General features: G+C 43.6%; 1 protein-coding gene across 2 annotated transcripts in view; it reads left to right on the top strand.

Moving 5' to 3' along the window:
• The window catches only part of LOC138664012 (zinc finger protein 585A-like), a 56571-nt gene extending 31265 nt beyond the window's left edge, over positions 1–25306 (top strand). The window contains exon 6 of one of the 2 annotated variants that reach the window (XM_069750413.1): positions 21012–25306. In XM_069750413.1, coding sequence (XP_069606514.1) covers positions 21012–23062 — 2051 coding nt within the window. In that variant the 3' untranslated portion in view covers positions 23063–25306. The remainder of the gene's footprint in view (positions 1–21011) is intronic. The other variant, XM_069750412.1, reaches the window with a different exon arrangement.
• The last annotated feature ends 751 nt before the right edge of the window (positions 25307–26057 follow it).

The following is a 26057-nucleotide window of genomic DNA, read 5'->3' on the forward strand; positions in this document are numbered from 1 at the left end:
CAACAAGACCATCTGACTGGGGATGGTACACCGAGGTCCTCAACTGGGAGATCTTCAGGGCTTTGCATAACTCCCTCATCACCTTGCTCATGAAAGGTGTACCCTGGTCAGTCAGGATCTCCTTTGGCAGACCTGTCCGGGAAAAGACATGGACCAACTCGCGGGCTATGCTCTTTGAGGAAGAATTCCTCAAGGGAATTGCCTCAGGATAGCGTGTGGCATAGTCCAGGATGACTAATATATACTGATGGCCCCGAGCTGATTTAACTAAGGGACCGACCAAGTCCGTGGCAATTCTCTCGAACGGTACCTCAATAATGGGCAGTGGCACAAGGGGGTTCCGGAAATGAGGAGTAGGAGCAGTTAGCTGACATGTAGGGCAGGACCTGCAATAGTTCACTATTTCCCGGTGACACCCAGGCCAATAGAACCTCTGCACAACCCGTTCCTGCGTTTTTTCCACCCCTAGGTGTCCACCCAAGATGTGTGAATGGGCCATGTCCAACACTTTCCGTCTATACGGACCCGGCACTATCAACTGCTCTACCAACTCCTCCCTTATTTTCGTGACCCGGTACAACAATTCCCCCCTCAACAGAAAATGGGGAAATCTTTTGTCTGCCCCCGGCTCCTGTACCACCCCGTCAATAACTGTGACATTATTAAAGGCTTCCCTCAGAGTGGGGTCCCTATGTTGGGCAGTCCCAAAATTTTCACCGGTAACCTCTAACTCCAGAATGTCAGATGTAGGGGATACTTCCTCCTCATCCCCAACCAGAACACAAAAAGGAAAGCTGTCTGCCTCTGGGTGTGGCGATACCGTTCCAGGGTTCACTGGTTCCCTGCCACGGAGCTCAGAACCCTTTCCCCACAAATCCCAAAACAAACAGAAATCCCGGCCAATAATTATAGGGTGCAACAAGTCCTGAACTACGCCGACTATGTGGGATTCAGTGCCACATGCCGTTTCAATGTCCACCCTGGCCATAGGGTAGTCCTTTGCATCACCATGTATGCACCGCACTCCGACCTTCTTTCCTGGGAGCAGATGAAGAGGAAAAGTGGCCCTCACCAGGGTCACTAGGCTCCCCGAGTCTAACAGTGCCGTTACTGCTCGACCGTTCACCTTTACGGGACACGCTTGAGGTCCCTCGTTGGATGGAGAGTTCACACTACAGACTGGATACGCATAGTATGAACAACGGCGTCCCATGCTGCAGTCTATCTGCTCAGTGGCTTGGGAACAACGGGCAGCTATATGTCCTGGCTTGTGGCACCTCCAACAAATAACATCACCCGTGGGGACCTTGGGCACCACCTCCCCCGCCCTTTGTGACCTTGGACGCACCACCCCTTTTTGGGACTCAGCTGCCCTCTGGGACCCCCAGTACGGCATGGGCTGCCTCCCGAAGGAGCCTTCCAACCCTTGGTATCTCTCAACCAGTCCGATCAGCTCGTCGGCATTCTGGGGATCACCCTGGGCAACCCAAGACTGTATAGGCCTCGGGAGGGAATGGACAAACCGATCCATCATCACCCGTTCTACCATCTGTGCAGGCGCAGAGGTCTCTGGCTGCAGCCATTTCTGGACCAGGTGCAACAGATCAAACATTTGGGAACGAGGTGGTTTGTCCCGGTGATAGCCCCAGGAGTGAACTCGCTGTGCCCTGACAGTCAGTGTCACCCCCAGACGTGCGAGAATCTCGGCTTTCAATTTGTGATACTCTTTGGCATCCTGCAAGGTCAAATCATAGTACGCCTTCTGGGGTTCTCCTGTCAGGTATGGCGCAAGTACCTCTGCCCACTGCTCTGGCGGAAGTTTTTCCCTCTCAGCGACCCTCTCAAACACCGTCAGGAAGGCCTCAACATCATCCCCGGGAGTCATTTTCTGCAATGCACGTCTTACCGTCTTCCGGACGTGGGTGTCATCAGCCAAACCTGGGGTTGGGGCGCTCGCCTTGCCCTGGATGGCGGTTGCCAGAAGCTGCATCTGCTGCTGATGCTCCTGCTGGCTCTGTTGTAACTGCTGCCGTTGCTCCTGCTGACTCTGCCGTTGCTCCTGCTGGCTCTGTTGTATCTGCTGCTGGCTCTGTTGTATCTGCTGCATCAACAGCCTGTTGGTCTCTTGCTGCCTTTGCTCCTGCTGGACCAAGTGTTTCAGCAGGTCCTCCATTTTCTCCGGCAATGCTTGCTGGCTTGCAACAGCCTTGACCCAGGACATTCAAAAATAAACTCACGTCTCCGCTGGGAACGCTGCTCGCAGGTCTCCACCAATTGTAGCGATTTCACTCACTCAGCTGCGACGGCTGACACTCAGGAGACGTGTTCCTTTAAAGTTCACTGGGTTTATTGCTTCATAAACCATGTGGCAAAACAACAGAAAGCAAAAATAGCCTTTGGTTCAGGCAAAGGAAAACAAGTGTCCAGTTCATCCGGCTCAGTCCTGAAGCCGAACACACTCAGGAGGGTTTCACCTCCACACATATCTGCTGTGTAAAGGATTAGCCAGTCTTATATAGGACTAACCACACCCAGTAATCTATCACATGATTAGCCATGTGGTCTGACATCACCACAGGTCCTGAAACACAAACATATGGTTATATAAAACAACGCAATATTCCGGGCTACATTACAGCAACAAGGCACTTATGTGGCACATACCTCCCATCAACTACACACCCTTTAGCCATGCTACAATATATATATATATATATATATATATATATATATATATACATGCTGCTCAAAAAAATAAAGGGAATACTACAATATCACATTCTATATATCAGTGAATGATATATCCTAGTTGCAGATCTTTATTCATTACATAGTGGAATGCGTTGAGAACAATAAAATATAAATATGATCATTGTAAATCAAAATTAATATCTCATGGAGGTGTGGATTTGGAGTGATAGCCAAAATCAAAGTAGAAAATCAAATTACAGGCTAATCCAACTTCAGTGGAAATGCCTGAAGACAAGGGAATGAGACTCAGTAGTGTGTGTGGCCTCCTTCTGCCTGTATGACCTCCTTACAATGCCTGAGCATGCTCCTGATAAGGCAGTGGATGTTCTCCTGAGGGATCTCTTCGCAGACCTGGATTAAAGGGAACCTGGCTTCAGGAAAATGGCCGCCGCGATCTCCATCTGAGCATGCGCGGCATCCCGCGGCCATTTTCCTGAAGCCCCGGGAAGCAGGACACTCCATCTGCGCACGCGCGGCCTCAGGAAGATGGCCGCGCCCACCGAGAAGCGCGCTCTTTTTCTACAGCTGCGCAGTGCATTCGGCACTTGCGCATGTGAGAAGCACTACGCCACCAACGGGAACATAAGCAAGATGTGGGGGAGAAACAGCGCTGTGACCACGCCCTTTGGACCAGACCAGCCTGATTGACAGGCGAAAACGGCGACTTTTGTAAGGTATTTCGGCAGCATAGGTGGGGAATCAGGGGACAAAAAATACCCTATTGTAAAGCACAGCTCAGGCCCTATTTAACGGTATTTTTATCTCATACTGAAAAAACGGGGTGACAGGTTCCCTTTAAATCATCAGTCAAGTCCTGGACTGTCTGTGGTTCAACGTGGCATTGGTGGATGGAACAAGACATGATATCCCAGATGTGCTCGACTGGATTCAGGTCTTTTGAACGAGCAGGCCAGTCCATACCATCAATGCCTTCATCATGCAAGAACACTTCAGCCACATAAAGCATAATATTGTCATGCATCAGAAGGAACCCAGGGCCCACTGCACTTGCATATGGTCTCACAATGGGTCTGAAGATCTCATTCTGGTACCTAATGGCAGTCAGGGCAACTCTGGCTAGCACATGAAGTGCTGTGTGGCCCTCCAAAAGAATGCCTCTCCAAATCTCTACTGACCCACTGCCAAACCGGTCATGCTGAAGGATGTTGCAGGCAGCAGAACATTTTCCACGGAGCCTCCAGACTCTGTCACATGTGCCCATTGTAAACCTGCTCTCATCCGTGAAAAGCACAGGGCGCCAATGTCGAATCTGCTAGTCTTGGTGTTTTCTGGCAAATGCCAATCGCCCTGCACAGTGTTGAGCTGTAAGGCCAACACCCACTTATTGACATCGGGTTCTCATACCAACCTCAGAGTCTGTTTCCAACCGGTTAAGTAGACACATATGTTACTGGCCTTCTGGAGGTCATTTTGCAGGCTCTGGTACTGCTCCCCCTGTTCCTCCTTGGTGTACTGGCCTGTCTCCTGGTATCTGCTTCATGCTCTGGACACTGTGCTGACAGACATAGCTACCCTTCTAGCCATAGCTTGTATTGATGTGCCATCCTAGATGAGCTGCACTACCTGAGCAACTTCTGTGAGTTGTACTTTAGACACCCCCTCATGCTACTGTGCTTCTAGGGGTGACAGCAGTGACAAAATGCAAAAGTGACCAAAACAGCCAAAAAAGATGAGAACAGAGAAATGGTCTTTAATTTTTGAGCAGTGTATGTATATATATATATATATATATATATATATATATATATATATATATAATATACACAGTGTGATGAGCAGCTCTTAGTAACATATTATTCAAAAAATGTTAAAATGTAAATTACAAAAAAAAAAAACTTTTTTCACCTGTTCATTGGTGGCCCAGCCTCAAAGAACGGCAGAATGGGGACCTTTTATCACCAGTAAAATGGAGCTGTAGTGCGCACACTTTTTTTAGTTTTTTTAATTTCAAATATTAATTTTATTTAGGATGCGCACAACAAGAATAACAATCAGTACAATGATACACACATGATCAAAATTGTTGGTACTCTTCGTTTAATGACAGAAAAACTCATAATGGTCACAGAAATAACTTGAATCTGACAAAAGTAATAATAAATAAAAGATCAATGAAAATGAACAAATGAAAGTCGGACATTGCTTTTCAACCATGCCTCCACAGAATTTAAAAAAAATAAATAAAACTCATAAAATAGGCCTGGACAGAAATGATGGTAACCCTTAAAATAATGTGACCAAAGGGACATGTTCAATCAAGGTGTGTCCACTAACTAGCATCACAAGTGTCTACAATCTTGGAATCAGTGAGTGGGCCTGTATATAGGGCTGCAGATACTCACTGTGCTGTTTGGTGACATGGTGTGTATCACACTCAACATAGACCAGAGGAAGCGAAGGAAAGAGTTGTCTCAGGAGATTAGAAAGAAAATTAGACAAACATGTTAAAGGTAAAAGTTATACGACCATCTCCAAGCAGCTTGATGTTCCTGTGACTACAGTTGCACATATTATTAAGATATTTAAGATCCATGGAACTGTAGCCAAACTCCCTGGACGTGGCCGCAGGAGGAAAATTAATGACAAATCAAAGAGACAGATAATACGAATGGTAACAAAGGAGCCCAGAAAAGCTTCTAAACAAATTAAAGGTGAACTTGAAGCTCAAGGAACATCAGTGTCAGATCGTACCATTCATCGTTGTATGAGCCAAAGTGGACTTAATGGGAGATGACCAAGGAGGACACCATTGTTGAAAGAAAGTCATAAAAAAGCCAGACTGGAATTTGCCAAACTACATTTTGACAAGCCACAAAGCTTCTGGGAGAATGTCCTATGGACAGATGAGACAAAAATGGAATTTTTCGGCAAGGCACATTAGCTCTATATTCACAAATGGAAAAATGAAGCATATCAAGAAAAGAACACTTTCCCTGCTGTGAAACATGGAGGAAGCTCTGATATGTTCTATTGCTGCATCTGGCACAGGGTGTCTAGAATCTGTGCAGGATACAATGAAATCTCAAGACTATCAAGGGATTCTAGAGAGAAATGTGCTGCCCAGTGTCAGAAAGCTTGGTCTCAGTTGCAAGTCATGGGTCTTACAACAGGATAATGACCCAAAACACACAGCTAAAACACCCAATAATGGCTAAGAGGAAAACATTAGACTATTCTGAAGTGGCCTTCTATGAGCCCTGACCTAAATCCTATTGAGCATCTTTGGAAAGAGCTGAAATATGCCATCTGGAAAAGGCAACCTTCAAAAACGAGACAACTGGACCAGTTTGCTCTTGAGGAGAGGGCCAAAATACCTGTCGAGATGTGCAGAAGCCTAATTGACAGTTACAGGAATCGTTTGATTGCCTCAAAAGGTTGTGCAGCAAAATATTAAGTTAAGGGTGCCATCATTTCTGTCCAGGCCTATTTCATGGGTTGTATTTCTTAAAAAATTCTGTGGAAGCATGGTTGAAAAGCAATGTCTGACTTTGCACATTTTCATGGATTTTTTATCAATTTGTCAGATCCAAGTTATTTCTGTGACCATTGTGGGTTTTTCTGTCATTAAACGAGGGGTACCAACACTTTTGACCACGTGTGTAAGAATAATGTCTAGATCTGATATTGCTTCATATAGAGAGGTTGCATTAGTAGAAAAGCAATATCCAATGATCCAATGTCTATGTGCAGAAATGAGGTTGACATAGCAGCCACCAAGATCAGTGTATTTGTCATCTACCGGTATATACAGGTTCCTTGTGGAGACACGGGGGGTCAGTGGGTTCTCTCGTCCGCTGGCCCAAGATTGCGTGGACCATGGCTCATCCCACTGAATGCCCGCTCTCCTTTCCCCTGGCCATAATACTACTCAGACTACACATGGTGAGGATAAAACAGTGTGGCAATAATTTATTGAACCACCAACTGACAATAACATAGAAATGTCCCAGCAAATACATAAGTTGGTGCATACTAGAGTCTCACCCTTCCACTGACTCGCTGGGATTAGAGCAGCTATGACTTTGGGGCTTCCAGGGCCGACTACCCCCACAAGTGGCACCCTGCTTTTGGTGGGCACTCACTGAGAGGAGATGATGACAAGCTTAGGAAGCTAACCGATAGCAGTGAGGTATGTGGCCGGGTGATCTGATTGTCCAAACCGGAATTCTTGAAGATGTCTCTGAGGTTTCAGCGATGGTCCATGGAGCAGATCTATGTTCTTCCTGCTGAGGCCGTGGTCCCCTAAGCTGACAGTTGTCCTGGAAGCTGTTCTGTCAAGTCACACTTGATACATAGGCATATTTCCCTTATATAGTTCACAACTGTCCTTCAAACCATCATCCACAGGCCAAGGGGAAGGTGTGATGCGATTATCTTGCATTGTTTGAGTATACAATTAATCTGCCTAGTTTGTCTTCCTCTGTTTTGAATGTGAACAAACTAGCTCTCTTTGTACAATGTGTAATCAACATATTAACAAACATCTATTGTTCAATTACCCTATATCTCTGTCCCCCAAAGATAGCAGTTAATAAGTTGCAGCAAGCAACATTCAAACAATAGTCTATGATTTTTTAAGTCAACATTCAGACTCATGAATAATAGTTTGTCTGTGGTCTACTGAAAATGGACTTCTGGCATAATTAAGATTAGATGCTGTTAAATCAATATAATTTAGTCATCCTCATAGAACATACTTTACACTAAAGGATACCGAGAACAAGATTTACCTCTCCTGAAGAATAAGAAATCAGTGCAATAAAGCGAAACCTTTGAAATAATAGGAGTTTAGCCAATAAATTTGCATGTATATACTTTTTAACCTGGTTCACTTCATATAATTTCATGTATCTGCTGAGGATCATCCAACACCACACTGAGCAGCAGTTGGAATTTACAGGCTTCGACCATTGTTGTCCTTGTCACAACCCCACTCGGTGAGCACATTCCCTGGGGCCTCCAAAAATGTCCCTCTGCCTCCCACGCCACAAAACATAAGATTCAATGGATGTGAATATCTCTTATTATAGGGATGTGTGAGAAGTATCTGCACACTCATTTATTCTGATGTCTGCCACCTAGTGTGATGAGCTAATTGACTGAACAAATAGTTTGCTTAAGGCCCCTTCACATTAAGCGACGCTGCAGCGATACCGACAACGATCCGGATCGCTGCAGCGTCGCTGTTTGGTCGCTGGAGAGCTGTCACACAGACAGCTCTCCAGCGACCAACGATGTCGGTAACCAGGGTAAACATCGGGTAACTAAGCGCAGGGCCGCGCTTAGTAACCCGATGTTTACCCTGGTTACCATCCTAAAAGTAAAAAAAACAAACACTACATACTTACCTACCGCTGTCTGTCCCCGGCGCTCTACTTCTCTGCACTCCTCCTGCACTGACTGAGCACAGCGGCCGGAAAGCAGAGCGGTGACGTCACCGCTCTGCTTTCCGGCTGACCGACGCTCACAGCCAGTGCAGGAGGAGTGCAGAGAAGTAGAGCGCCGGGGACAGACAGCGGTAGGTAAGTATGTAGTGTTTGTTTTTTTTACTTTTACGCTGGTAACCAGGGTAAACATCGGGTTACTAAGCGCGGCCCTGCGCTTAGTTACCCGATGTTTACCCTGGTTACCAGTGAAGACATCGCTGGATCGGTGTCACACACACCGATCCAGCGATGTCCGCGGGAGATCCAGCGACGAAATAAAGTTCTGGACTTTGTTCAGCGACCAACGATGGCACAGCAGGGGCCTGATCGTTGGTCGCTGTCACACATAACGATATCGTTAAAGATATCGTTGCTACGTCACAAAAAGCAACGATATCTTTTTTTTTTTTTATCAGATAGATTTTTATTATCCGCAAAGAATAAACAATCAGAATAATTCTCATGGCAATGTTTCATTAAACATTTACAGATAACTTTTTCCCCCCGACTCAGAGCCCCCCCACCCCGCCCAACCCCAGAGACCTCAGCCAGAGCCACCCCACTTCCCATCATCATACAAACATTTGAATAAACATCCGTTATATTTCCATTGAATACTAGGTTCCCTAAATTCTCATTTATCATCCTAATTCAAGTCCATCCACGGTTGCCACAGCTTGTGGAAGATGTCCAGCTTATTCCTTTTGGTGTAGATACTTTTCTCCAAAGTAAGTATATGCTCCGCTTGCTTAAGAAAGTCTTTTCTTGTTGGAGGTTCCTCTCTAATCCAAAATTTGGCGATCAATTTCCTAGCAATGAATAACAATCGTGCAATAGCTATTTTAAACATGTTGTCCGTAACAATTTCCTCCACATATCCCAATATGCAAGTCAGTGGAACCCTAGGGACAGAACATCCATACACCAGTTCAATACGATTTAAAACAACTATCCAGAAGGAGGACAGTCTAGGGCACTGCCACATCATATGCAATATCCCCGCCTGGGATTGTGAGCACCGAGGGCATTCCGAGTTCTGCCTAAGCCCAGCCTTGAACAACCTGTCAGGGGTTCTATAGGCCCTATGGATTACGAATAACTGTGATAGCCTGCCTGGTTCACTCATTGATATCTTGGGCACATATTCTAGGACCGACTCCCATCTATCATTGTCAATTATTCCCAATTCAGCTTCCCATTTCCCTTTGGCTCGGATGGGATATTTTTCCAGGAAAGAAAAAAGTAGAAACCCATATATTTCTGAAATCGCCCCCTTCGTGCAGCTATTCTTAAGGATATAGTCGAGCATGAGATCAATCTGTACCACTATGGCTCCCCTTTTATTCTGTGCCTGATAAGCATGAGAGATACGATTATACTGGAACAATTCAGACCGTGGCAACTGAAATTCTTCCTGCAACTCCTCAAATGTTTTAAGTCTGCCCTGACTTATCAGCTGCCCCAGCCGTTTAATACCTGCTGCAGACCAAAAGTGAAAACCCTCCCTCTGCCTAAATTCCGGTAGATAAATGTTGTCCCAAATAGGCGAGAATCTGGTGAACCCACTCACTTCCCTAATGAGTTTGACTTTTTCCCATACTCTGTGAATTAATTTGATAGTGCACCCCTGTGAACCCATTTGTTTGAATTGTCCTCCCTCCAAACTGTCACTCAAAACGTCTGCCTGTAGTAAGAACCTCAAGCTATTAGGTATTTGCACACTCCCTGCCTCCTCCCCCCATCCTTTGAGATGTTGACACTGTGCTGCTAAGAAGTATAGCCATGGATTAGGAAGTGCAAGACCCCCCTCTGTTTTGGCCCTCTGAAGTATCTCCTGTTTAAACCTAGGACTCTTTCCTCCCCATATTAATTCCCCAAACAAAGACCTAATCTTACGGAATCTGCATTGTGTAATCCAAATGGGAGAGTTAGGGTACCGTCACACTATAACATTTCGATCGCTACGACGGTACGATTCGTGACGTTCCAGCGATATCGTTACGATATCGCTGTGTCTGACACGCAGCAGCGATCAGGGATCCTGCTGAGAATCGTACGTCGTAGCAGATCGTTTAGAACTTTCTTTCATCGCTGGATCTCCCGCTGTCATCGCTAGATCGGTGTGTGTGACACCGATCTAGCGATCTAGCGATGCGATCCAGCTATGCGTTCGCTTGTAACCAGGGTAAACATCGGGTAACTAAGCGCAGGACCGCGCTTAGTTACCCGATGTTTACCCTGGTTACAAGCGTTAAACTAAAAAAAAACAAACACTACATACTTACATTCTGGTGTCCGTCAGGTCCCTTGCAGTCTGCTTCCAGCACTGTGACTGCCGGCCGTAAAGTGAAAGCAGAGCACAGCGGCTGTGCTTTCACTTTCACTTTACGGCCGGCAGTCACAGTGCGGGAAGCAGAGACTGCAAGGGACCTGACGGACACCAGAATGTAAGTATGTAGTGTTTGTTTTTTTTTAGTTTAACGCTTGTAACCAGGGTAAACATCGGGTAACTAAGCGCGGTCCTGCGCTTAGTTACCCGATGTTTACCCTGGTTACCCAGGGACCTCGGCATCTTGGTCGCTGGAGAGCGTTTCTGTGTGACAGCTCCCCAGCGACCACACTACGATTTACCTACGATCACGGCCAGGTCATATCGCTGGTCGTGATCGTAGGTAAATCGTATAGTGTGACGGTACCCTTATGTAGCACGTACAACAACTGTGGCATTACAATCATCTTTAAGAGGTTCACCCTACCAACCACCGATAAATGTAATTTGTTCCATGCCGCAATCTTGGTACGAATTTTCTGCATTAACCCCTTTACCCCCAAGGGTGGTTTGCACGTTAATGACCGGGCCAATTTTTACAATTCTGACCACTGTCCCTTTATGAGGTTATAACTCTGGAACGCTTCAATGGATCCTGGTGATTCTGACATTGTTTTCTCGTGACATATTGTACTTCATGACAATGGTAAAAATTATTTGATAGTACCTGCGTTTATTTGTGAAAAAAACGGAAATTTGGCGAAAATTATGAAAATTTCGCAATTTTCCAACTTTGAATTTTTATGCAATTAAATCACAGAGATATGTCACACAAAATACTTAATAAGTAACATTTCCCACATGTCTACTTTACATCAGCACAATTTTGGAACCAAAATTTTTTTTTGTTAGGGAGTTATAAGGGTTAAAAGTTGACCAGCAATTTCTCATATCTACAACACCATTTTATTTTAGGGACCACATCTCATTTGAAGTCATTTTGAGGGGTCTATATGATAGAAAATACCCAAGTGTGACACCATTCTAAAAACTACACCCCTCAAGGTGCTCAAAACCATATTCAAGAAGTTTATTAACCCTTCTGGTGCTTCACAGGAATTTTTTGAATGTTTAAATAAAAATGAACATTTAACTTTTTTTCACAAAAAATGTAATTCAGCTCCAATTTGTTTTATTTTACCAAGGGTAACAGGAGAAAATGGACCCCAAACATTGTTGTACAATTTGTCCTGAGTATGCCAATACCCCACATGTGGGGGTAAACCACTGTTTGGGCGCATGGCAGAGCTCGGAAGCGAAGGAGTGCCATTTGACTTTTCAATGCAAAATTGACTGGAATTGAGATGGGACGCCATGTTTCGTTTGGAGAGCCCCTGATGTGGCTAAACATTGAAACCCCCCACAAGTGACACCATTTTGGAAAGTAGACCCCCTAAGGAACTTATCTAGAGGTGTGGTGAGCACTTTGACCCAACAAGTGCTTCACAGAAGTTTATAATGTAGAACCGTAAAAATAAAAAATCATATTTTTTCACAAAAATTATCTTTTCGCCCCCAATTTTTTATTTTCCCAAGGGTAAGAGAAGAAATTGGACCCCAAAAGTTGTTGTACAATTTGTCCTGAGTACGCTGATAGCCCATATGTGGGGGTAAACCACTGTTTGGGCGGATGGGAGAGCTCGGAAGGGAAGGAGCGCCGTTTGACTTTTCAATGCAAAATTGACAGCAATTGAGATGGGACATCATGTTGCGTTTGAAGAGCCACTGATGTGCCTAAACATTGAAACCCCCCACAAGTGACACCATTTTGGAAAGTAGACCCCCTAAGGAACTTATCTAGAGGTGTGGTGAGCACTTTGACCCACCAAGTGCTTCACAGAAGTTTATAATGTAGAACCGTAAAAATAAAAAATCATATTTTTTCACAAAAATTATCTTTTTGCCCCCAATTTTTTATTTTCCCAAGGGTAAGAGAAGAAATTGGACCCCAAAAGTTGTTGTACAATTTGTCCTGAGTACGCGGATACCCCATATGTGGGGGTAAACCACTGTTTGGGTGGATGGGAGAGCTCGGAAGGGAAGGAGCGCCGTTTGACTTTTCAAAGCAAAATTGACAGGAATTGAGATGGGACGCCATGTTGCGTTTGAAGAGCCACTGATGTGCCTAAACATTGAAACCCCCCACAAATGACACCATTTTGGAAAGTAGACCCCCTAAGGAACTTATCTAGAGGTGTGGTGAGCACTTTGACCCACCAAGTGCTTCACAGAAGTTTATAATGGAGAGCCGTAAAAATAAAACAAAAATTTTTTCCCACAAAAATTATTTTTTAGCCCCCAGTTTTGTATTTTTCCGAGGGTAAAAGGAGAAATTCGACCCCACAATTTGTTGTCCAATTTGTCCTGAGTGCGCTGATACCCCATATGTGGGGGGGAACCACTGTTTGGGCGCATGGGAGGGCTCGGAAGGGAAGGAGCTCCATTTGGAATGAGGACTTAGATGGAATGGTCTGCAGGTGTCACATTGCATTTGCAGAGCCCCTAATGTACCTAAACAGTAGAAACCTCCCACAAGTGACACCATTTTGGAAACTAGACCCCCTAAGGAACTCATCTAGATGTGTTGTGATAGCTTTGAACCCCCAAGTGTTTCACTACAGTTTGTAACGCAGAGCCGTGAAAATTAAAAAAAAAAATCTTTCCCCCCAAAATTATTTTTTAGCCCCCAGTTTTGTATTTTCCCGAGGGTAAGAGGAGAAATTCGACCCCAAAAGTTGTTGTCCAATTTGTCCTGAGTACGCTGATACCCCGTATGTTGGGGGAAACCAACGTTTGAGCGCATGGCAGAGCTCGGAAGGGAAGGAGCGCCATTTGGAATGCAGACTTAGATGGAATGGTCTGCAGACGTCACATTGCATTTGCAGAACCCCTAATGTACCTAAACAGTAGAAACCCCCCACAAGTGACCCCATATTGAAAACTAGACCCCCCAGGGAACTAATCTAGATGTGTTGTGAGAACTTTGAACCCCCAAGTGTTTCACTACAGTTTATAACGCAGAGCCGTGAAAATAAAAAATCTTTTTTTTCCCACAAAAAATATGTTTTAGCCCCGAGTTTTGTATTTTCCCAAGGGTAGCAGGAGAAATTGGACCCCAAAAGTTGTTGTCCTATTTGTCCTGAGTACGCTGATACCCCATATGTTGGGGTAAACCCCTGCTTGGGCACACGGGAGAGCTCGGAAGGGAAGAAGCACTGTTTTACTTTTTCAACGCAGAATTGGCTGGAATTGAGATCAGACGCCATGTCGCGTTTGGAGAGCCCCTGATGTGCCTAAACAGTGGAAACCCCCCAATTATAACTGAAACCCTAATCCAAACACATCCCTAACCCTAATCCCAACAGTAACCCTAACCACACCTCTAACCCTGACACACCCCTAACCCTAATCCCAACCCTATTCCCAACCGTAAATGTAATCTAAACCCTAACTGTAACTTTAGCCCCAACCCAAACTGTAGCCCTAGCCCTAACCCTAGCCCTAACCCTAGCCCTAGCCCTAACCCTAGCCCTAACCCTAACCCTAGCCCTAACCCTAGCCCTAACCCTAACCCTAGCCCTAACCCTAGCCCTAACCTTAGCCCTAACCCTAGCCCTAACCCTAGCCCTAACCCTAACCCTAGCCCTAACCCTAGCCCTAACCCTAGCCCTAACCCTAGCCCTAGCCCTAGCCCTAACCCTAGCCCTAACCCTAGCCCTAACCCTAGCCCTAACCCTAGCCCTAACTCTAACCCTAGCCCTAATGGGAAAATGGAAATAAATACATTTTTTTAATTTTTCCTTAACTAAGGGGGTGATGAAGGGGGGTTTGATTTACTTTTATAGCGGGTTTTTTAGCGGATTTTTATGATTGGCAGCCGTCACACACTGAAAGACGCTTTTTATTGCAAAAAATATTTTTTGCGTTACCACATTTTGAGAGCTATAATTTTTCTATATTCTGGTCCACAGAGTCATGTGAGGTCTTGGTTTTTGCGGGACGAGTTGATGTTTTTATTGGTAACATTTTCGGGCACGTGACATTTTTTGATCGCTTTTTATTCCGATTTTTGTGAGGCAGAATGACCAAAAACCAGCTATTCATGAATTTCTTTTGGGGGAGGCGTTTATACCGTTCCGCGTTTGGTAAAATTGATGAAGCAGTTTTATTCTTCGGGTCAGTACGATTACAGCGACACCTCATTTATATCATTTTTTTATGTTTTGGCGCTTTTATACGATAAAAACTATTTTATAGAAAAAATAATTATTTTTGCATCGCTTTATTCTCAGGACTATAACTTTTTTATTTTTTTGCTGATGATGCTGTATGGCGGCTCGTTTTTTGCGGGACAAGATGACGTTTTCAGCGGTACCATGGTTAGTTATATCTGTCTTTTTGATCGCGTGTTATTCCACTTTTTGTTCGGCGGTATGATTATCAAGCGTTGTTTTTTGCCTCGTTTTTTTTTTTTTTTTCTTACGGTGTTTACTGAAGGGGTTAACTAGTGGGCCAGTTTTATAGGTCGGGCCGTTACGGACGCGGCGATACTAAATATGTGTACTTTTATTGTTTTGTTTTTTTTATTTAGATAAAGAAATGTATTTATGGGAATAATATTTTTATTTTTTTTTTCATTATTTTGGAATATTTTTTTTTATTTTTTTTTACACATTTGAAATTTTTTTTTTTACTTTTTTACTTTGTCCCAGGGGGGGACATCACAGATCAGTGATCTGACAGTTTGCACAGCACTCTGTCAGATCACTGATCTGATAGGAGTGCAGGCTGCTTCACAGTGCCTGCTCTGAGCAGGCTCTGTGAAGCCACCTCCCTCCCTGCAGGACCCGGATCCGCGGCCATCTTGGATCCGGGGCTGGAGGGAGCAGGGAGGGAGGTGAGACCCTCGCAGCAACGCGATCACATCGCGTTGCTGCGGGGGGCTCAGGGAAGCCCGCAGGGAGCCCCCTCCCTGCGCGGTGCTTCCCTGTACCGCCGGCACATCGCGATCATCTTTGATCGCGGTGTGCCGGGGGTTAATGTGCCGGGGGCGGTCCGTGACCGCTCCTGGCACATAGTGCCGGATGTCAGCTGCGATAAACAGCTGACACCCGGCCGCGATCGGCGGCGCTCCCCCCGTGAGCGCTGCCGATCGCACATGACGTACTATTGCGTCCTTGGGAAGTAAAGCCCACCCCACATGGACGCAATAGTACGTCTAATGGCAGAAAGGGGTTAATGGACTTAAATTCAGTTCCTCAAAGGTAGTTAGAGGAAGAGCAATCTGAATACCCAAATATTTGAATTTTTGAACAATCTATAATTTTGTGGTTATCGCCCTCTCTCCACTGCCAATACTGTCCCCCTCAATCAACAACATACAAGACTTATCCCAGTTTATTGTGAGACCCGAAAACCGACCAAACTCCTCAATCAAAGCAACCGCATTGCACAGGGACCTTTCAGAATCCTCCAGGAACAACAAAATATCGTCAGCATATAATGCAATTTTGTCTTCCCTCCTACCATAGATGAAACCTCTAACCTCCTGAGCACCTCTTATTTTAGCCGCTAACGGCTCTACGGCCAGAGCGAAGAGCAACGGGGACAGCGGACACCCCTGTCTGGTACCCCTAAACAGCGGGAAACTCTCTGACAAATTATTATTAACTCTAATTTTTGCCGTTGGGAACGAGTACAGCAACTTAACCCAGGAGATGAATTTTGGACCAAACCCCAGGCGATCCAGTACCGACCACAAGTAACTCCACTCCACACAATCAAAGGCCTTGTGGGCATCTAAAGACACCACAACTCTTTTTCCGGCATTGTCTGCAGGAATTTGCATATCTAAAAATAGCCTTCTCAAGTTAATTGCCGTGAATTTATTGGGCATAAAGCCAGACTGGTCTGGGTGAATCAATTTATCGATCACTTGGGACAGCCTGTTCGCCAGGGCCTTCGCCAAAATCTTTATGTCAGCCGTTAGAAGTGAAATTGGTCTATACGACTCTGGCTGTTGAGGATCTTTATCAGCTTTAGGAATAACCACCACAATGGCCTCTCTCATTGATGGAGGCAGCACTCCCCTCTCCAACGACTCAGAGAACACTCGCTCCAATTTGGACATTAACTCTGCATTAAGAATTTTATAAACCTCTACTGGGATACCGTCCGTCCACGGAGCCTTGCCCCCCGCCATATCCGCCAAAGCCGCCTTCAATTCTTCCTCCCCAAGCGGTCTATCCATCCACTCCCTTTCCTCTCTACCTAGTCTGGGTAAGTCAACCTCTTTCAGATATCTATTCATTTCCTCAGGACTTTTATCCACCCTAGAAGAATATAATTTACTATAAAATCTCCGAAAAACGTCTAAAATTTCCTCCCCTTGAGTAACCGTTTTACCTTCCTCTGTTCTTATGGAGTATACATGTGAAGAATCCCGCTGTGCAGAAACCACCACCGAGAGCAAATGTCCCACCTTCTCTCCCTCAGAATAAAATGTTTCCTTTTGAAAGGCTCTCAACCTATCTGCCCTACGCATATGGAGTTCATCGACCGCTACCTGAGCCGCCCTCATACGAAGTTGCGCTTCTCTTGAATTCTGAGAGGCCAGTGTCTCTTCCGCCACCCTCAGTTCCTCCATCACTGCATTGTCTTGAATTTTAGACTTAGTTTTATGTCTCGAGATGTCCCGGAATAAAATTCCTCTCAGGTATGCCTTCATGGTGTCCCACACTACAAGATTCCCCGCACTCCCTTCATTAATCCTGAAAAACTCCCCGAGTTCAGTTCCCACCTGTTCCATATCCAAATACTGTAGCCAGGAGGGGTGAAATTTCCATCCCAACCCCGTCAGACCACTCTTCCCAGTCATTTGTACCGAGACCAGTACTGGGCTATGGTCCGATATTACTCTAGGCCTATACTCCACCTCATGTATTAGATTATTCACCCCCCCATTTCCCAAAGCCACATCAATGCGAGATAAAGATCCGTATGTAGCTGAATAACATGAGTAGGCATATGTCCTAGGATTACGCACCCGCCACAAATCTATCCATCCTATTTCTCTTAGATAATTTCCAAAAGGAGTAGAGTTCCCTTCACTTCTCAACTCCGCATGTCTACCCTTGTCCCAGTGATCATTAGATATATTGTTCACATCCCCCACTATAAGGAGGGGCACCCCATCCCACCTACCCATAATTTCCAGAATCTCCTGTATCTTTTTCTTGGAATATGGTGGTGGAATATAAATTGACACAATTCAAATTAACCTGTTAAATATCTTGCATACTAAAAACACAAATTGGCCGTCTTTATCGGTGGTTACCTCAATCTCTTCAAACGGAACACTAACGTGTATCAAAATTGACACACCTCTGGCATAATTTGAGAACAGTGAGTGATACGCCTTTCTCACCCATCTCTTCTGTAGAATAGCAACCTTTTCCTTCACTAGGTGAGTTTCCTGCAGACATATCACTGAAGGCCTCTGTTTCAGTACATATTGGAAAATAGCTGTTCTTTTAGTAGCATTTGCAAGGCCCCTAACATTCCAACTTAGGATTTTAACCTCCCCACCCATTGTAGCTTATAGAAACAATGAATGAGTTCAAGCTCCCTAAGGTCTCAACCCCAACTCCCACCCCCTCCCTCCTCCCCCCCATCCCCAATTCCCAACTGAAATAACTCTCCATCTCTCCCCTCTCTTAAGCCCACCCAACTCCTCTCTACTCTTAGAATATCAAAATAAACTCTCCCTCTCAATTTGAGATCTGGGAACGCTGTTTCACAGCCTAACGATAAAAACTCTGCGTTCCTTCAGCTCCCCCGCCCACCATAGCCAAAATGCAAATTCCGTTGCGCCGCCGAACACAACCTGATGATATCAATATACCATAAAGTCACAGTATAAGTACCAGTTAACTATCAAACCAAACATAACAGTGAAGGGTTAACAATTGCCTCAGTAGCACTTAAATCAGTTTCAGCGGGTCTGCCCCGCTCTGACATGCTTAGTATTGAGATCCAGCCATTGTAACGCCTCCTCTGGATTTTGGAAAAAATACACCCGATCCAGAGCCACCACCCTTAATTTTGCTGGGTAAATCATTGAATAACGGACATCTAAGTCTCGCAACCTCCTCTTGACCTCTCCAAACTTCATCCGAAGCTTTTGGACCGCCGCAGAGTAATCCGGATAAAGGGAGACCCGATTACCATCAATGGTCAGCTCATCACAATTCCTGGCTTTCCTCAACAAAATGTCTCGGTCCTGATAGTTCAGAATTTTAGCCAAGATAACTCTTGGGGCCGAGCCGGGGGGGAGGGGTCTGGTGGGCACACGGTGCGCTCTTTCAACGGCAAACATCTTAGTAAGGCCATCTCCACCCACAGCGTTTTTTAGCCATGCCTCAATATAAGCCGTGGGGTTGCTCCCTTCCGCCTTTTCTGGGACCCCCACAATCCTTAGGTTGTTCCTGCGGGATCGGTTTTCAAGGTCATCAGTCTTAAACTCCAGATCAGCAATACGTTGAATATACTTTTTTTCCCTGTTTAACAATTCACCAATCCGATCTTCTGCACTCCCAACCCTTTCTTCCACCTCTTCCACTCTCTTTTCAACTTTACGCATAGCAGAGTTTAAAGCCACCATCTCTCCCTTTAATTCATCCGCTCGTAGGTTTAGAGCCCCCAGGGCAGACTTACAGTACATCACCACTGAAAATATGTCCTTCAGAGTCGGCTCCTCCATTTCTGGCATGTCAGACTGTGCAGGCAGAACAGCTCCTGCGGCCCTTGTAGGAGATCCCTGGTCTGACCCACTGCACTGTAGCTGAGCCCCTCCTTCCTGCTGTTCTCCGGGGGCACCAGCTGCTCCAGACTTCACACCTCCAGCCTCTGACTGCAGATTTACAGCCTCCTCTGACCTGGCAAATCGCTCCAACTTAGCAATCACATCCATCTTCCTCTGATAAGCAGCGCTTGCCCTCGCCGCCTCCTCTGCAGTCTCGGCGCCATCTTGGGCCTGTGAGCTTCCCGCAGCTGTCAGCTCCTTCTGTCTCCTGCGTGTCATCCTCAGATAAGATTCCGTTCCTTCGGGTCACACCTCGCTAAGCAACGATATCTTTAACGATATCGTTATGTGTGAAGGTACCTTTAATGTAGAGGAATGTCATGCACATAACCTACCACAACACCACACATTGTCTAGTGGATACTGTTAGCCTTTATGTTAAACAAATGAGGCTATCATGCCATGCTCTCCACTGTTTGCGACACATTTTCCCATACATATAATGCAGAGTGCGGCAATATACAAAATATTTCGGGTAAAGGAATCCTTTTAGTTAAACTTACTATAGCTGCCATCCATAATGGGAGCTTGCACAATCCTTTAATTTTAGACTATAGGTGAGACAAAAGGGCCAAAACATTTAGTTGCGTGTATTCTGTCACAAATATGGACACTATGACCACCCATATACATGATTTTTGATTCCCTCAATAATAGTACTTGTGCCACCGATCTAGCATGAGCCATTATGAGAAATTATCATTTACATATTAATTGACTTTCTCACCCACTGAGGGTACGGCAAAACAGAGTACTGCAGGGTCCTGCCATAGATGTATTGCCAGAGTTTTTTTCCACTAATGCAAATAAAATTGGTGATAAAGGGCAGCCCTGCTGGGCGCCACTTCGTAGCTGAAAGAGTTCTGAGGTCCACCTCTTCATTGTAAACTGGGAGTTAGGTTCAGTGTATTGTATCCATGGAATAAAGGTGTCTCCTAACCCTAAACTGAAAGTGTACAGCACAAGAAATGCCACTAAATTTAAGGTTTGTAAAAATTATATGTGCATTAAGGGTCATTGAGCAACCAAACAACAAGCCCGTTTTGTCAGGGTGTATTAATGAGCAAAGTTCTGAATTTACCCAACTAGCTAATATTTTGGCCAAAGTTTTACTATCCGATTGTAGTAGGCAAATTGATAATCACGCATTCAATGGTTCTTAAAATGCTGGCAATGCACATGCTTAACCACTGCTCAATTCACCCTATCTGGGACTTCACTAAGCTCATTATGACAGTCCTTTAGAGCAGAGGTGTCAAACTGCATTCCTCCAGGGCTGCAAACAGGTCATGTTTTCAGGATTTCCTTGTGTTGCACAGGTGATAATTTAATCACCTGCACAGAATGATTCCAGCACCTTGTGCAATGCTAAGAAAATCTTGAAAACAAGCATGGTTTGCGGCCCTCGAGGAATGCAGTTTGACACCTCTGCTTTAGAGAATTGATTGAGCAATGGTCAGGCATCCACCCTGTTTCTCCATTTTGTAGTGAGGAAAAAGTGCCTTAGTCGGGGATATGAATTTCTCCTTCTGCTGATTGACACTGGTTGCAACAGTTGAACTTCCACCGATAAAGTGTTTTAACTGGACAACCATTTTAATAAAGGTTATGTTTTTTACAGATTACTGTTCCAGGACATTAGAAGGACAACAAATATCTTTAGAGTTTAGCACAGAAGATAGTGGCATAACAAAACGTTCATATGAAGAGCAAGACAAAGATCTGTCCGCTGAACTTTTTAAACAGATCCTATCAAAGACTATTAAGGAAACTAAAAATTACAAAAGGGGTGATAAAGCGCAAACAGCCCACGCTTCAAAGAAAAAATATTCATGTTCAGAATGTGGAAAATGTTATAGAGCTAAATATCTTCTTGCTACACATCAAAAGATTCATCAAAGGTTTAAGTCATTTTCATGTCTAGAATGTGGGAAATGTTTTAATCGGAATACACATTTGGTTATACATCGGAGAATTCACACAGGGGAGAAGCCATTTTCATGTTCAGAATGTGGGAAGTGTTTTAATGAAAAATCAGGTCTTGTTACACATCAAAGAACTCACACTGGGGAGAAGCCATATTCGTGCCCAGATTGTGACAAATGTTTTCATATAAAATCATGTCTTACAAAACATCAGAAAATTCACATAGAGAAAAAGCAATTTTCATGTTCAGAATGTGGGTTATGTTTTAGATACAAACACACACTCATTAGACATCAGAGAAGTCACACAGGTGAAAAGCCTTTTTTATGTTCAGAATGTGGCAAATGTTTTAGCAATAAATTCACTCTTGTTATGCATCAGAGAAATCACACAGGGGAGAAGCCATTTCCATGTTCTGAATGTGGGAAATTCTTTATAAATAAGTATTGTCTGGTTTCACATCAAAGAATTCACACGGGGGAGAAACCTTTCTTATGTTCAGAATGTGGAAAATTCTTTACAAATAAGTCAATTTTGGTTACACATCATAGAATTCACACAGGAGAGAAACCTTTTTCATGTTCAGAATGTGGAAAATTCTTTGCAAATAAGTCAAGGTTGGTTACACATCAGATAATTCACACAGGGGAGAAACCTTTTTCATGTTCTGAATGCGGAAAATTCTTTACAAATAAGGCAAGACTGATTACGCACCAGAGAATTCACACAGGGGAGAAACCATTTTCATGTTCACAATGTGGGAAATGTTACAGAGATAAAAAACATCTTGTTTCGCATCAATATATTCATCAAATATTTAAGCCATTTTCTTGTTCAGAATGTGGGAAATGTTTTAACCGGAAATCACATTTTCTTACACATCAGAGATCTCACACAGGAGAAAAGCCATATTCATGCCCAGAATGTGACAAATGTTTTCATGAAAAATCATCTCTTACAAAACATCAGCGAATTCACACAAAGAAAAAGGCATTTTCATGTTCAGAATGTGGGTTATGTTTTAGTTACAAAAGTTCTCTCATTAGGCATCAGAGAATTCACACAGATGAAAAGCCTTTTTTGTGTTCAGAATGTGGGAAAAGTTTTACCAATAAATCCTCTCTCGATACACATCTGAGAAGTCACACAGGGGAAAAACCATTTACATGTTTAGAATGTGGACATTCTTTTCACCAGAAATCAAAACTTGTTATACATCAGAGAAGCCACACAGGGGAGAAGCCATATTCATGTTCAGAATGTGAGCAATGTTTCAGCAATAAAGCTGCTCTTGTTCTTCATCAGAAAATTCATACAGGGGAGAAACTGTTTTCATGCTTACAGTGTGGAAAATTCTTTACAAGTAAGCCAAAGTTGGTTTCACATCAGAGAAGTCACACAGGGGAGAGACCGTTTTCATGTTCACAATGTGGAAAATTCTTTAAAAGTAAGTCAAATCTAATTACACATCAGAAAATTCACACCGGGGAGAAACCATTTTCATGTTCACAATGTGGAAAATGCTTTACAACCAAGTCAAGGCTGATTACACATCACAGAAGTCACACAGGGGAAAAACCATTTTCTTGTTCAGAATGTGGTAACCGTTTCAGTTTCAAGGCAAATCTTATTGCACATAAGAGAATTCACACAGGGGAGAAGCCATTTTCATGTGGAGGATGTGACAAGTGTTACATTCAGAGACAAAGTCTTTATAAGCATCAAAAAAACCATGGACATAACTGAAAAAAGTATACAACAGAAACAAAGTAAAGTCACATGACATACACAAGAAAGAGAAAACCGTTTGAAGCATACTTGGGCAAATTTTGATGTCTCATCAGTCAGGCCCCCTGAGAGAGATAGTCAAAGGACTAAAAAGTGCTATTGGACTAATTCATGATTCTGATTTTTGTCAGAATCAGAATTTCGATTGCAGCCCCTCTTCAGACAGCATCACTTTATCAGTGGAACTAAGTTCTGAAAGAAGAAAAGAGTTGCTTAGGTCCTTGCTGTTAGCAGGGCTGCAGAAACTTTGGTGAGAGCATTCATGAGGAAAGCAGTGAGCAAAAGCTAGGACTACTTTACCCGTTTGCTGCACATACTACTTATGTAGGTAGAACAGTAGGGAGAAAGTAGCACAAATAGGGTCTTACCCACCAAACATTGAGGCTATGTGCACACGTACAGGATTTTTTGTGTTTTTTTCGCGTTTTTTTTGGCCATTTTCCACGGGAAAAAAACGCTTTAAAATTGCATACATAAGCATCCCATAATTTTAATGCATTCTGCAATTTTTGTGCACACGATGCGTTTTTTTTCCTCGAAATAAACGCATCGCGGTAAAAAACGCAGCATGTTCATTAATTTTGAGGATTTTTCGCGTTTTTGCTGCTATTTAATGCAATGGAAAGCTCCGGAAAAAAAACACGCAAAAGCGAGAAAAACGCAGAAAAAAAACACATGCGGATTTCTTGCAGAAAATGTCCGGTATTGTTCAGGAAATTTCTGCAAGGAATTCTGACGTGTGCACATAGCCTAAACGTATTTTTATCAGATTGTGCTAACATGATTCATAGTATTAAATGTTTTTAAGTTGATGTTCGGCTGCTGCGGATCCACGGGTGTTATCCAAATCTGGGGATTTTATGGATATCTCCTGTGCTGCTGATTTATTGAAGGCGTCAATTCAAAGAAATTTATTAACTTGGGATTTTTATTCAACGCATTTCAAAGTGACAGGAATTTCTTCAGGACACAAACATTAATGTATAGGATGGTTTTCAAAGGCTTAAATTTTGAATAACGGTGCCAGATTGACACAAGACTGTTTGAGTTCTAACAAAGTTCAGTAAACTGACACATGATTACATCGGATAACAAAAATAAAAATGAGTGCATTCAAATTATACATAAAGAATCTTTATAGAAAGTGCATTAAAATCATCTTATAAACATTTTAAATTATATATATTACTTAAATTGTTTAAATAGAACTGCTCATTCACTTATTCAAAAACCAGGAGTTAGACTCAAACCCAGGTCTCTATAGGGAAATCCACAAAGTTCTGTATTATTTATTCATTAAGCTACTATGTGCATTTAAGGGTTAACAGTAGTGATGAGCGAGTATACTCGTTGCTCGGGTTTTCCCAGGTGATCTCCAAGTATTTGTTAGTGTTCGGAGATTAAGTTTTCATCGCTGCAGTTGAATGATTTACAGCTATAAGCCAGCCTGAGTACATGTGGGCGTTGCCTTGTTGCTAGGGAATCCCCACATGTACTTAGCCTGGCTAATAGCTGTAAATCATTCAACTGCGGCGATGAAAACTTAATCTCCGAACACTAACAAATACTCGGAGATCACCCGAGCAACGAGTATATTCGCTCATCACTAGTTAGCAGAAAAGAAAGGGGATTTCCAAGGGTAGAAAAAAAATTGTTTTTTTTTCATAGAAAATATGTGATTTGTTATATTCAATGATTTTCTTGTTTTATTTCATTTATGTAATATGTCTCTCATTATAATGAGCTAAAATATAATTCAAATTCTTCTAGATGTTATTTTTATTTTATATTGTATATGTAACCATTCAAAACAACCTTTATCCCCAGTATTCTGTGTATTACTTTGTGTCATTATACTGATCTGTATATTTTAACTATTTTTACGTGATTTTATTAAATCACGGCATTATTAAATCATGGCAGCGCTGTGGTTAGCACTGCAGCGCTGGAGTCCTGGGTTCAGATCCCACCAAGGACAACATCTGCAAGGAGTTTGTATGTTCTCCTTGTGTTTGCGTGGGTTTTCTCCGGGTTCTCTGGTTTCCTCCCACATTCCAAAGATATACTGATAGGGAATTTATATTGTGAGCCCCAATGGGGACAGCAATGATAATGTGTGCAAAACTGTAAAGCTCTGCGGAATATGTTGGTGCTATATAAATAATGAGATTATAATTATTAATGAAAGAAAATAAACTGCTCAAAAAAATAAAAGGAACAGTAAAATACCACATCCTAGATATCACTGAATTATATATTCCAGTTGCAAATCTTTTTTGATTACATAGTGGAATGTGCTGAGAGCAATAAAACATAAAAATGAGAGGATGTGCAGCAGGAGAGCTCCTTCCAGGCATCACTGATTTCAAGGCTTCACAGCTTCATCACCAGCCACCTTACTTTATACGATGTGTCACAGGAAGGCCAGGACCCCGGCACATGTGGGTGCAGCGTCTGCTGTCCCGGCAACAGCCTTGGATGCTTTTTTTTTCAGAGAGCCTGCGGGTCCGACGCCATCTTGCCAAAAAGCTGATGCGGTTGCTTCACAGGAGGAGGAGGGAGAAGCCAGCGGCTCAGACACTGAGGAGCTGCTAATCACTGCTGAAGATGGTGATCCAGGATTGGGCGAGCGGGTCAGACATCTGAGGCCGGCCTCACACTCAGTGTATAAAAATACGGTCCGTAATTTACGGCCGTAATACGCAGAAAAGTCCCCAAAATAGTGGTCCGTATCTCATCCGTAGGCAGGGTGTGTCAGCGTATTTTGCGCATGGTATCCTCCGTATGGCATCCGTACTGCGAGATTTTCTCGCAGGCTTGCAAAACTGACATACAATGGATCCATGTTCTCCAAAAATCGTAAAAACATATACTGTCTATATATATATATATATATATATATATATGTCAGTGAGACACATATATGTATATATATTAATATATCATACAGCGC

Source organism: Ranitomeya imitator, chromosome 2 (assembly GCF_032444005.1).
Source record: "Ranitomeya imitator isolate aRanImi1 chromosome 2, aRanImi1.pri, whole genome shotgun sequence".
Taxonomy (NCBI): Eukaryota; Metazoa; Chordata; class Amphibia; order Anura; family Dendrobatidae; genus Ranitomeya; species Ranitomeya imitator.